Source organism: Trichoplusia ni, chromosome 10 (assembly GCF_003590095.1).
Source record: "Trichoplusia ni isolate ovarian cell line Hi5 chromosome 10, tn1, whole genome shotgun sequence".
Classification (NCBI taxonomy): domain Eukaryota; kingdom Metazoa; phylum Arthropoda; class Insecta; order Lepidoptera; family Noctuidae; genus Trichoplusia; species Trichoplusia ni.
The window spans coordinates 11,089,452-11,103,032 of NC_039487.1; the positions used below are offsets into that span (position 1 = coordinate 11,089,452).

A 13,581-nucleotide genomic window follows, 5' to 3' on the forward strand; every position below is an offset into this window, starting at 1 on the left:
TTTAAAAAGAAACAAAAAGGTTATTTAAAACTATTATTTATTTCATTATTCCTATAATCTCATTCATCCCTCACTTTACTTTGTCTATAAGGCGAACACTCTGACATAGTCTACTCTTAAGTTGTTGTTGTACCAGGTTGGGAACCAGGAGTCTTTCCGCTTCCAGAAATCCAGTACAGCCTTGCTGCCGCGGTTTGTCCAGGGTTTATCCGGTAACCCGTCGGCAAAATCGTGGACACCTCCGACTCGAAGACCAAGAGATAAGTAGAACTGGAAAAGGAGAAATAATGAATGCCATGGTTAAGCAAAGGATCGTGGATTTTGTCTTATTTTCACCAACTTCAAAAAAGAACAAGGTTCTCAATTAGCGTTACTTTTTTATGTCAGCACTTTAGACTGGATGAATAAATTTTGTTGGTTATTTAATGATGGTAAAATGTCCAACAAACTATGTTTTGCCAACAATAATGTCCTGACCGATCTTGCGTGTGCGCAAATACAGGGACATTCCTTGTGCCCTTTATCTCATATTCAAAAGAAAATCGGACCGGAAAGAGGTCAGGGACAACAATTCTACTTGCGTCCCCAAACACTTACCGTTTGATCTAAAGGCGCCATGACAGTTCCTCTGAGCCAATTCGAGGCATGAGGAACGGCGTTTTCTCGCGCACTGGCGAAGAATCCTTCTCCAGGGTTGATGTTACCGTACTGTTCACCATCGACGAAAAGTTGGATGCCATCTACAAATAAGCAAAATATTCACACTCTATATACACTCACTCGGACTATTTTGTCAGGTCTTCATAATAGGGTGTTTGACCAAAATTTTATTAAAATCTTTAATTTTAACCTCTATAGTCATTGAAACAGATTTACAAAAAACTATTGAATACATATTTTTCATTTTGTCACATCATTAAAAAGTTAGGAAGAAAAATACCCTATTGCCCAAAACCATATGATAACCACATGCGCTGATTCCACATAATATGCGAAGCGAATTCCTGTCAAAATATTACTATTACAACAGTGTAAAAACTCGATGTATAAATTATTTCCTCTACAACATACCGGGCTTCCATATCATGGTGTAGTTATGGTACTCCTTGTTCCAGTTTTCAAGTCCTATCTTCTCCTTAAGATGAAGGGACCTGTAGGGTTCCGTGTCAGAGAGTACAGGGCCTCCGTACAGTTTTTTGGCGAGACTAGGGTTCCCTCTAGCGAAGGCGACGCGCATTAATCCTGATTCGTAACGGTTGGACCCGTACACATTTTCAGAAGGTTCCAAATTAATTTCTGCAAGTCAAATTATTTCATTGTGAATTTGATTAATTAAGCGTTAAAGTTAGTGTTTTATTTAACAAACAATTATAAACTCTTACAATGCAATGGTACAGTCAAGAACAAAGTAATATGAACAGAAGTCCCATAATATTGGTCCCATAAAAAAAAAAACACCAGCATTTTCAGTTTTTAAAACGGTTACTTATCGACCGATATCGATTTATCGAGATCGATTTACCGGTCGATCATCGACTACCTATCCGTGCAATATCAAAGGTTTTGCCAGAATTCGAGGGTTACCGACCTGGTATGAGCCAGCTACCAGCCGGGAGCTTGGCCCGTACTTCGACTCTGCCAAACTTGAAGCTGAACCGATGCCGTGTCGTCAACTTGCCAGTCATCACTGGCGGCAGGATCTGAGCACCTGATGCCTGTCTTCTGCACTCCGACGTGTCGACTTGACCTGTGCATCTGGAATAAAGAGATTTCGATAAGGATTACCTGTTTTATAATATTTATGATTATAATGAGTAGTGTGAGGCGGATTCGCAATTAGTTATTTAATAACGTTTTATTCACACGATTTTTTGGGTTCGCCCGGCTGGTTTCCAACCAAACTGGAGGGGTCACGAGGCCAACTGTTGACGGGCTTAAGGTTTCTGGTTGGGTCCGATAATAAACGGGAAATCCCGATAAAAAGGCGCCAGTAAACCGTTTTTAAATAAATAATATTTTAGCTCATTTGCGATTGTTGCTCTCAAACTTCGTTCTGTGGTTTTTCTAGGATTAAAAATTCTAGTCAATCCATAAATTGTCTCACTTTTTTTATTTATGTATATTGTTTTTTCTTTATATAAGTTAAAGCAAAATACCTAGTCTAAAAACTTATACAAATAACAGATCATTGTTTCACTAATAAATTTTTAATTATCATTCATAAGTTTCACTGCAATATGTATTAAAAGTGATTTAATTATATTTCAGAAATTTCCCCAAAGGGAAAAGGCGTGTCTTCCTAATTGGCCTCCAACTTGTTTGATGTTAATGACATCCGCTCGATACTTAATTAAGACTGACAGGAAACGTCAACTTTAACGCGAAGTTTTGAGGTGGTGACAATTAATTGCGAACTAGTTGATATTTGGAATCTTACACAGAAGTTGTCTTCTATTTTGCATGGTAGTTCATATTTAGTTTTTTGCCCGTACATACATTACTTCACAAAATATGTAGTTTTTAGTAATGTTTCAGGCTTGCTTCTTATGGAAAAGAAATACGTGATGTTGGCATTTTAGCAGTTGGGTGATAAACAGAGGGCTTTCTTTTAGAAAAAAAAAAAACGATACGAAACACATTACTATCGATAAATTTTCTTCATTATTACTTACTCAAATTCTTGAAAACCTTGTTTTGCGAAGTTATCTTTAACCGATGCTACAAATATATTCTCAAAGCTTGTATTAAGGTAACGTTATTCGCTTGCACGATTTATGCTTATGTTATCTTATGAAATTTGAAATTTAGAGAGAGTTTAATGAATATACAATAAGACATACCTAACAGTAAGATCCAAGGACTCTGTCAAGAAACCGGGGTGGTGTTGAGTCTCAGTGAGGAGTGGCGTGATGACCAGGCAACCATCTTCGAAGCTCACTGTGCCGTCTGGCACGTACACGTTGAACGGATAATCCTGGAATCAAAATGAAAGATGTTCGTTTATGAATTCGGTAAATGATTAAGATTTGTATTATCCTAGATGCATTATGAATGTTCTGATAATAGGTTGTATTCTATATTTAAGTTTCTTTTCGATTGTCTTCATCGAATTAGTATGTTTTTATCTAATATTTGTACTAAGCGGGTATCGAAACCGCGGCACGTTGCACACAGTCCGTTTGGCGACGTGACCTTGTCATGGACTTGAACAAAAATCTGCTATTTAAAAATTTACTCACCGGCTGTTCAGGAAACCTGACTTCAGCTTGCCAATTCGTCAGATCTTTTAGTTCAGTGCGATCAAAATCTTCACTAAAGATCAAAGATCCTTTGCAGACTTGGTTTTTTCCCATCACGAAGGTTGGTGATGGTTGGCAGACAATAGGTGGTTGTGTGGGAGTGGGAGTGGGGGGTCGGAACGGCGGTCGGTATGGGGTGGGGGTGGGTGTTGGACCTGACGTCACTGGCTCCTGCGTGGGTCCAAGGTCTCCAACTGGAGAACCGTCCTCGTTTACGAACCCTGGTGGAAAAATATAAGTATTTAGTGTCATATTAAAATATTGGATTTCTTGTTGATAAAGAATGTATTTCACATCTTTATGAGCTTCAAAGTAATCTAAAATGAAATAAGTTTTTGTAAAATTCGAACTGTAATTTTCTTCTTCTTTTGCACGTCTCTTTTGCCTCTATAAAATCTACTCCAGTTAAAGAAAGCCAGACTCCACCTAACGTTTTACCAACGACGTTCACGTTTAACAATTTGTTAACTATTGAAATGGTAAGATATCTACTTGTTCTCACCTGTCACTTCCCATTCCCCATCATCTTGCCGGTATCCTAACCCATTCTTTATGACATACGTCCAGAAGTATATCTTGTCTCCAATCTTAAGCTCCGCGTTCTTGTCTCTGAAGGTCCACCTCCCGCCCTTGGCTTTGGTGATGTCTCGCGACCATTGACCTCCTTCTAGACCTTCCATTTCTTCGTTCAATTTGCCATGGAAAGCGAAGAGTGAAAACCCGTCGTCTGGAATTAGATTGGATGAGGTAAAGTTAGATTTGTTGAAAATTTAGTTTTAGGTTTACGCCTTTTTAAGTCGATCGTATCAATATCGTCTGGGTATCAAATTTCAAGCCCATGATGTTATGCGTGCTGCTAGGAAGTTTGATGCGTCTTATTTTCTCCCGAGCGGATTCGTGAGAGAATTTGAGTGATTTGATTTGAGAAGCCTAATTTAAATAAAATATTTTGATTTTCGGATAGCCAATTGGTTGAGGTCCTTACGCCAAAACTTACTGAGCGCGACGAGCCGCAGGTTCGATCCTCGAATAAGACAAACGTATCTTTGATCCACGAATGCTGTTCTTGAGTCTGGGTTGTCTTTGTGCATGCGACTATTTCGACAGCCCCGCGAAACAAGGATACAATTCCATAGTACGGGAGTTGTTAAAAATGTGCTAAACTGTTAATGTAATCTTTGAATTTTATCATTTATACTAAAAACTTTTAAACAGTATCTAGCTATCAACTTAGCAACAAAACAAAATATTACGTTGGTACTGTTATATGCAAATTGAAATCTTTCAACCAAGTATTAAAAACGAAAACCTGTTTTAAGTAGGTACGAGTTATTTTGTATCATTTATTAAGGTTCACTGGCTTCTTAGCGTCATGGACCACAATGGTCATTGACCACACTTGGAGTAATGACTATAACTAGTGGACCATGAACATAGAGGTTTCATTATAGATTTTAAATCGAGCAAAAAATTTAATACATTATTGTAAGCTGAGCCTACGCACAAATAAGCAAAAACCTCTTTTGAAGTTATTTTTTTTTCTTAAATGTCGTTTGGTTATTGGTTGGCAATTATTTCGGTGTCGGCAAACGTAGTGTAGGACGTCCTCAGGCACGGTGGAGTGATGATCTGCGCAAGATGGCTGGCAGGAGCTGGATGCAAGCAGCCGAAGAAATATCTCGATGGCGTGCAATTTGGGAGACTTATGGCCAGCAGTGGGCGAATATGGGCTGATGATGATGATGATGATGATGATGACAGTCATTTTACTTTTCTTACTTATGAAGCGCTGTTGTTTTTAATTGTGTATGGTGTGATAGGTACAAGACCCAACGAAAACCAGTTTTTTTAGTGTTTTCAATTTTAAAATGTTAATTTACAAACTTATGTTAATTTTATAATTCAGTGTCATATCAGAAGACATAAAGTTTGTTTTTGTTTTGTTTGGAATGTTTTTAGAACGATTCAAACGAAGCTTTAATATTGTTGTTTTTTTTTATAAGATCATAAAATATAATCACATTTAAAACACGTTCTTAAGAGACTACGTAAAATCAACCTACAGTCACAGTTTACGTAAAAGGTAAAATAACAAATAATAATATAAAGAAATGACGTTAAGCAACAGATACTAGAGTTAGAAATTGATGGGTGAGAAATTTCTCAGCTTATGTGTACCCACAGTGTTGCTAATCTGACAAGCACATAGCCGTTGATATTTTTTGTGATTCATTGAGAAACCTATAGAAAAAGGCCGAATTTGAAGCTTTTTGACTACAATCAATATAATAAAATTTCGTAACTACACACATGAAACAGGTTATTTCATAAAATTGGTTGCAAAAAAAAAGTTATTGGCAAAGGTGCGCGAGGGTGAAGCGTTTATAAGTAAATAAATAGGTGGTGATCAATCGTCAGCCATGACACTTTAATCCGCAGGCTCAGTGACCCCGGGGTAATTAATATAGCTATTCATTTTCATAATTTTGTGTTGTTATGAATGTATGTGGGGTAAATAAAAAGGTTTTCAAAGCTTGAATTTGGCGAAGATTGTATTTTTATGCGTGAAAATTAAGTTTCAAATAAAGTTTAATTTTGGCTTTAGGACTTTTAAACGACGAGGACGATTAGGACGATCAAAGAACGTTTATTTTTTAACTTTTTCATACAAAAGAAGCCCTTAAACATGTGAAACTTTTATTTAAAATCACGGCAAGCACGGGAACCGGTCACTGGGATATAAAAAGACAAAATATATATTTTTTTTTATCTCTGTCACGCAAAAAAATTCGAGTAGCTGTAGGTAAAATAAGAAAAATGCACTTTTCAAAACTTAATCAAAATTTACTTATAAGGAAAAACGGAGATAAATAAATCTAAAAAAAACCTGTTATTTATGCAAATTGGGAGAACAAAGTTTTATGGTAATAATATTCTAAGACATTATTTAGAACCTTGATGTCTACCAATTATTTTATAGAAAAGATCAACTTATTTCAATAATGATTTTCCAAAAGAATTCAGAATTTACCTTATAACGGAAATACAATTTCTTTTCCATTTCATAATTCCGAAACCATTTACTATACGAAATTCCCTAAAGGAGAATTGACACAATGTCATGCCAAGTTATAATGAACCCTGATATACTAGTATAACGTCTTAATTAGTTTGCAACTAATTATAGGTTTTGCCCTCGATCATTTACTTATCACTTGAATGTTTCATAATAACTATTCTCAGTTTGTCATTGCACTATTTATCTCTGTCCCCTTAATACACAATTAAACAGGAAAAATATTGATTTTCCCACGTTTTTATACACTCACTTTCTTGCTTGTATGTTTGTCGTTCTGGTTGGATTTTTGTAAACCAATTTTGAGGCTCTTCCCAATAAGCTAGTAGGCTAAAATTTTCAGGGTAGCTTCAAACCCGATGAATTTACAACTATAAAAAGGGCTGGATCGATTTTGATAATATTTAAATGGAGTGACATTTAACAACGTGGGTATTTGTTGGACGTAGAAAAAGAGGTCATCGTCTCAAAATAGGACAGTTACAGACTGGTTATAATTATGACTCATTATGTGATATACCAAGAGGTGCGATTAATAATGAACGCAATTAATATACACTTTTAACGAACAACTGCAGACAATTATACATTTAACGAGCATTTTAACACAACAAAGCGTTTAAATTATCACAGCTTTTTGTATTTTCCCGATTACTCTGTGTTCACACCTAGATATTCTTAAGTGTGTTAAGAAACGGTAGAGGCCTACACAAGGTTTATATTCTGATGCCAGGTCTAACATTGAACATACGAAAAACAATACGGACAAGATAAGTTCGATTTTGGTAATATTTAAGAAATGAGGAAAATTAGAGGATTGTCCCTAAAATTATGACATTCTCATCTTCTCGACCCAAAGCCGGAGCAGTCAGGATTAATATAATTAAAGTGATATAAAGTCTTTGAAAAGCTTTTTATATCAAAGTGAAAAAATTAATGATGAAAACGATCTCATTTCTTTATTAAATAATGCCACGGATTACTCACGCGTATTGATCGGGAGAGCCCGGTTGGGTCCGGAACTAGTCGGGCCGTTGCATAATAATGAATCATTCTCACGATAGTTACTAACAAATGTTAGTGATTGTAGGAATTGAATCAAACAGCGGAAAACTTAAAATATATATACGCACGTCTTCCGTATACGCATTTTGTAGAGAATTGTCATTATAAGCCAATGATTCATTGTTTTAAGGAAATACCGAAACATTCATGTGTTAGAATTAGTCAGAGAAAAAATTTAAACCAGTTTCAAAGGTACTTGTAAAGGAATATTGCCTTTGGAAATATTTTTTGTCAGTTTCTGACTTTGACTTTCAAAAATAAACATTATAGCAGAATCAATTTCAGAATATTAACTATGTACTAACCGTTTTAAAAAATCTACCTACTTTTCTAAAAAGACGAAATAAACTAAAAAAGTGACATATAAATTTGCATAAATTATAGGTAATTCATTATATTTATGTACGTACCATACGTTACTTAACTGTTGTTAAACATAAATTATTTGGAGGACGACAACCTTGAGGGTGGATACCCACAGATTTATTTGTCACCCTACCGATTTTTTTATCTTCAGCCTATTTGTAAGGAACCCTCACTTTCACGAGGCCGTTTCGCACATGACGGCTTTTTATTCTTTAGGTGGGGAACCCTAAAAACATGGGTAACATACTCACAAGACACTGACTCTGAATGAATTGACACCTTATAAGACTTTGACTTGTTTTCATTAGATTTTCCTTATACGGACGTTTGTTGACAGAATTATAAACATACTTACATAGATTGTTCAATAATAAAATGATAATATAAGTTGTTGGGGGAAAACTATTGTTGAAACTTCTATTAATGTTCATAAAAGTAAATTATATGTCTTCATATTTTAAGCAGTTTCTCCAAATAAACCAAAAACGAACAATAAATGAAAATTCATAAAAAAAACAACAAAAAAATGAGGTCCAGGTTATCTGAGATACACAAAGAAAATACTTATACTTTAAAGCAAAAACGGGTATAAAATGAGACCTTACCTGGTATGGATACTCTTAAGCCTTTAGGATAAATAGCTTCTAACTTCGCTGGAGGCACCTTATACTGAGATATCACAGGATTCGCCAAACATAGTGCGGTCACAAATATACAAAAAGCGGAGCCGGCCATGACGTCCGCACTCGATCTCGTTCGCCGGCAGACTGAAGAAACAATCCGCGGACTCTGCGCTTGCGCATCTCTGCAGTGCAATGAATAGATTAGAGGTGGCGAGATTGTTATTGTTTACAAGTTCATGTTTTACGTTTTAAGGTTAATTTCATTAATACGCTGATAGCTTTTGTGGTTTGTTAGGAAAACAATACATTCCCACTATTTTTTAGTTTCCGTTTTTTTTTGTAATTTCCCATTAGTATTGAAATTATAAAGATCATTTCATTATCTGTCAGCTTAGATGCAATACAACTTTTGTGTAAACTATACATTAGAAAAAAATATTAGACTTTTCATAAATGTTTTCAGTATTACGAAAACAAGTGAATTTTCTACTATATTCGTTTAAGGTTATTAGCTAGCCCTTTACAAAGCTATACCACCTGTTCTGCATATAATATGACATTAGTGACTCATAAAGTTCGTCTATTTCATGCGCAGAATTTGAAACAGACCACATTGCAGGCGTCGGCAGCTTGATAGTAATCACAATTGAGTATAAAAAGCTCAATGGAAATGCCAACCCACCCAATGAAATGGTGAAACGCTAATGTCTTCAACCCACGTTGAAAGCACGGACTACAAAAACACCCCTTCTACCTACTGCTTTAGCCAGAGTTAAAAGATCGCTCGCGCATGCTCTGCGCGACTCTGACTGTTGCCTGCCTGTCTGTTTTGTTTCTATTGTGCCCTTAGAGTTGCAAGTTCTCTTCAGGCTTGACCGGATCTTTGCAAAGGTTGATCGTCCTCTCCCAACATTGACGCGGACGCTAGCCCAAGTGCCAATTCCTTATCCTTCTATGTTTCTTGTTAATTATATTAGCAGACGTAGCGAGCCAGGGGCGCGATATAGGTATGTAATGGCGACCGCACGTACCGCGAGTCGCATTTGGTTTCGTAGTGAAATTGAAGATTGTTTTGTATACATATATGTTTTATGTACAACTGTCTGGAGCTTGCATAAATTTCATATTCATTTTAACTTTAATGTCGAGCAGGTATTTCGTAAATAAAAAAATACTCTTTCCCCTAGATCACGTAAAATATATTTTTGGCACTTGCAATAAAATCTTAATTTCAATAGTATGGTCAAAAAGGGGTCTCAAAAAGGGGTTAGAAACTCCCATTTTTTTCATAAACCACTTCCTACCTAAGAGATCACTCGGATCCTATAAAGTAGTATTTGCGACTTGCCGTCTGGTCGAAATATTTTGAGGTCTGTGGTGTAGTGAGGTAATGACCACCAGTCGTACCGGTGCGTCGTCATTCTTTTTACTTTTGCGTTTTTACCTACACGAATAAGTATGGCAAATTAAACTTATTTTTCAAGTTTAATACACTCACAATACATATAGAAAATGCATCTGGACTCGCGAGGCTTAAAAGAACTAGTTTCTGGCTTGCTCACGCGATTATATGCTCTTTTTTGCTTTCTAGCTACAAAGGTTCAAGATATACGGCTCGGTGACAGACAGACGTGTAAATAGAGGTGCCTCAATATAGGGTTCTGTATTCACCGTTTTGGATACGTAACTCCTATAACTAAGAAGCAAAGCTTTACAAAAAATCCCCGAATTAATGTAATGTTTTACTACGAAGTGTAATCAATATTAAAATATAATATCAATATGTTATCGTTTAACTAATTTGCAAAAGATAAGGAGAATATTAATCACTGTAACTACTATCGTATATATTATATATCATTTATACGTCGAGGTGTTTTTAGTTCCTCTTCGCTCCTCTGAAATGGATCGACCGTTTCACAAGAAATTTTGTTTGCATATTTGATTGATCTGACATCAGACAACTTATCTAAATTTTCATTCCCCATTTGTAATTAATTTGTAATATTTTTTATAAGCTAGCTGCCTCAGAAAGCAAGCAAGAAAGCAGCAATAATATAAAATGGAATAATATTCAGTCGAACTGTGTCACGCGATCCCATCGCTGCACCACCACGGCAGCTAATGATGAAGGACTCCGCTGGGATACTAGTCAGGATATCCCGATAGTCACGAAAATGTTTGTCGTAAGCAGATATCGAACCCATCACTTCGAGGTGGTACTTTTTTGGGTATCGAAATTATCTAATAACCCATTCCGCTTTCCGTTGAGCTGAAGAGTGTCAGACTTCTACTGATTAAAACCCACATAACCCTTTGTGTTCTGAGGCCAGGGTAACCCTTTCTGACAATCCTCTGCCCCGGTAGGATGAAATTATGAGTATGAAGGATTGCAACGCATTGCCATACACCGACATAAAATCGGGGATGACGTAGCACGGCGGTTCAGTTTTAGTCAGTAAGAGTCTGACACTACCCGTTCCCTTCTTCGAGGAAGCTGGTGACCATGAGGATTCCCTTTCCAAAAAGGGTGAACTTCAGCCCTACAACCAACATCCATTTAATATCCATATTTATTATGAGCTTTAGTATTTATCACTTTAAGGAAAAAGTTTAACCAGTGAATACTTAATTTTATTATTGTTAGACATGCACAGTCAGAAAACTTTGAACCAATGTTCTTTTTCTAAATTTATGGTTATTCTGTTGGCAATTGACCGTGATATTAAGGTTGGCGTTGCCATGGTAACCTTGAAAGGTCTGGAGTAATCGCTTTGACGAAATAATTACTTTGAACAAACTTATAACTTGCAGCTTTTAAGGAAATTATTTGTAATATTGTGAAATTATATGTTCGTATTTTCTGTTATAGCTGCTTTAATTTAAAATAAGATGAGCATTCATTGATAGCGTGGTCACTTGAATTCAGATATAATTTTGGAATTCAAGATTTAGCAAGGCTTGCTTGGAAGTAAGAGTCTGACACTTCCTAGGAGAGGAGAGGAGAGACGAGATAGATGTCTAAGAGAGGGGTATATTTGAGGGTGAGTGGCCTTACAAATTTATGACCGCAATAACGTTGCTTAACGCTATTGCTAATGTAATTTCTACTACCTTGGGTTCAAACCTGACAAAGCCTGCATGTGTTTCCGATTTTCTGACTCTACAGGAGAGTAAACAAATAGAATTAAAATTAAAAGTTGTAAACACAAACATACCTTTTGAGAACATTGAACTAATTTCGCTTCGTACTTGACTATTTAAATTAGAAATCTGGCAACTTAAACGGCCATTGGTACCAGGACGTACCATCTTTTAAAATCTACTAAACGGGCGTACCACTAGGCTATAACAATATTAATTAAATTTTCTTTTTGCAATGACAATGCTAGGCTCATAGAAAAAAAAAAACAAATTTTAATGTTCTGTCCCATAGCATTTATCAAGGAAATAAAAGTATCACATTAGCACCTTAGTTAAATAGTTTATGGAAGCGCTGATAGCAAAAACCGACAAAGCCTCCAGCACTTAGTAGCGTTATCATAATTTGATTATATCTGCAAGCTCGCTGTTATTAATATTGACTATTTTATCTTTAATGATAACCTGAATTCATAGGGGCTACTGGGAAGGTAGCGTCATAATGGTTAAGTGGTTAGGAGGTTAAAATAAATGTCCTGTTTCTGCGTTTCATCCTGCAGTTATTAATGGGAGCCAGAGAATGGAAGGAGTCGCCATAGGTGGCCTAGGAAGCGGTGGCAAAACGATCTAAACGCTTACCGCGCGGGCTGGTTCCATTAAGCCCAGAACTGAAAATCGTGGAAGGATTTGGGGGAGACCTTTGCCCAGCAGTGGGAGATTGTGGGCTAGATAAAAAATTGCGTGAAGGTTATTCAATAAAGGTTAGATGTAAATCGAAAGAGTATCGATTGTTATTCCCCTTATCTCAACGGTTAACGATTACCTACTGATAATGGGTAACTGCTCCAAAAATAGGTTTGATCATAGAATCAAGTTGAGCTGATTTGTATGTACAATCTTCAACTCTTTGCCTTGGAAGCGGCTTAGCCGGATTTTCAGAACATAAAAATAATGCAGTAAGGCCTAGAGGTATAGCCATTGGTTTGCCAAGGCAAAAGTTCAAATCCCGGTCATCATTGGCCTAGCCTTTTCCCAACTATGTTGGGGTCGGCTACCAGTCCAACCGGTTCCAGCTAAGTACCAGTGTTTTACAAGGAGCGACGGCCAGGCGGAGTTACCTGGTCAACACGATACCCCTTGGTTAGACTGGCTGTCAGACTTTTTCAAGCTTCTGACTACCTGTAACGACTGTCAAAGATGTAGGAATAACAGCCGGGACCCACAATTAACGTGCCTTCCGAAACCCGGAGGAACTCGTTATGACAAAGATGGTCACCCATCTACGGACCAACCGCGTCAAGCGTAGCTTAACCTGTGATCGATTCACATATGCGGTTATAGCTTAGCCACGAGCTCCTCATATCACCATAGCAGGTATACCAATTACATTGAAAATTAGCTTCTAAACAAATAAATGAAAGTCCATTTGGGTAGACATACACAATTTGGGTTCGGTCAGTCAAATACGAAACCTCCCGTCGTCTAATTAAAAGCATACAACACTTTTGTAAATATTAATTAGTAAGTATTCAACAGGGAAATGAATTAGCTTCCTCGTTATGATGAATACACGGTCAAGACCGAAAAAGCTAATAATAAGCTAAAAAATGTTTTCGTGGTGGCTTTACGGTTCTATGTATGGATTTGAAAGCACGAGGTGCAGGTTCGATCCCAAGACAAGCAAAGTACTTCTTCACATTAAGCTAGTGAGGTGATCAATGTTCTTTATATGATGAGAGGACTGTGTGAAGCACTGGGGACATATATAGGCTGGTATTCTTCTGTTATAAGCTAAAAAAGTTCAGCTTACTTCTGTTTTTTTTTGGATACAGGGCGAAGATCGTGATCTCTCTTCTGCATCCACAATAATCGTTGCTCTCGCCTCTTTTCTAAGTATGTCGGGATCGGCTTCCAGTCTAACCGGATTCAGCTAAGTACCAGTATTTTACAAGTAGCGACGGCCTATCTGACCTCCTCAACCCAGTTACTGAGACAACACGATACTCCTTAG

The 13,581-nt window shown here is 36.8% G+C and overlaps 1 protein-coding gene across 1 annotated transcript; it reads right to left on the minus strand.

Annotated features, from left to right (window-relative positions):
• Positions 1 to 22: 22 nt before the first annotated feature.
• On the minus strand, positions 23 to 8,609 carry LOC113498326 (beta-1,3-glucan-binding protein-like). The gene is made up of 8 exons (XM_026878311.1): positions 8,412 to 8,609; positions 3,802 to 4,026; positions 3,240 to 3,520; positions 2,841 to 2,974; positions 1,589 to 1,755; positions 1,072 to 1,296; positions 598 to 740; positions 23 to 270 (listed from the first exon to the last, which is right to left on the minus strand). Exons 1-8 carry the CDS (start codon positions 8,539 to 8,541, stop codon positions 85 to 87), a joined length of 1,491 nt encoding a protein of 496 aa, XP_026734112.1. The 5' UTR covers positions 8,542 to 8,609; the 3' UTR covers positions 23 to 84.
• Between the last annotated feature and the right edge of the window lie 4,972 nt (positions 8,610 to 13,581).

Excerpts from the sequence above, each read along its gene's own strand:
- LOC113498326 (XM_026878311.1), bottom strand. The coding sequence starts at position 8,541 with ATGGCCGGCTCCGCTTTTTGTATATTTGTGACCGCACTATGTTTGGCG. Across the intron at positions 3,521-3,801 it reads TGGGGAATGGGAAGTGACAG|GGTTCGTAAACGAGGACGGT; the intron begins GTGAGAACAAGT and ends TTTTTCCACCAG. Across the intron at positions 1,297-1,588 it reads TGGTAGCTGGCTCATACCAG|AAATTAATTTGGAACCTTCT; the intron begins GTCGGTAACCCT and ends TTTGACTTGCAG.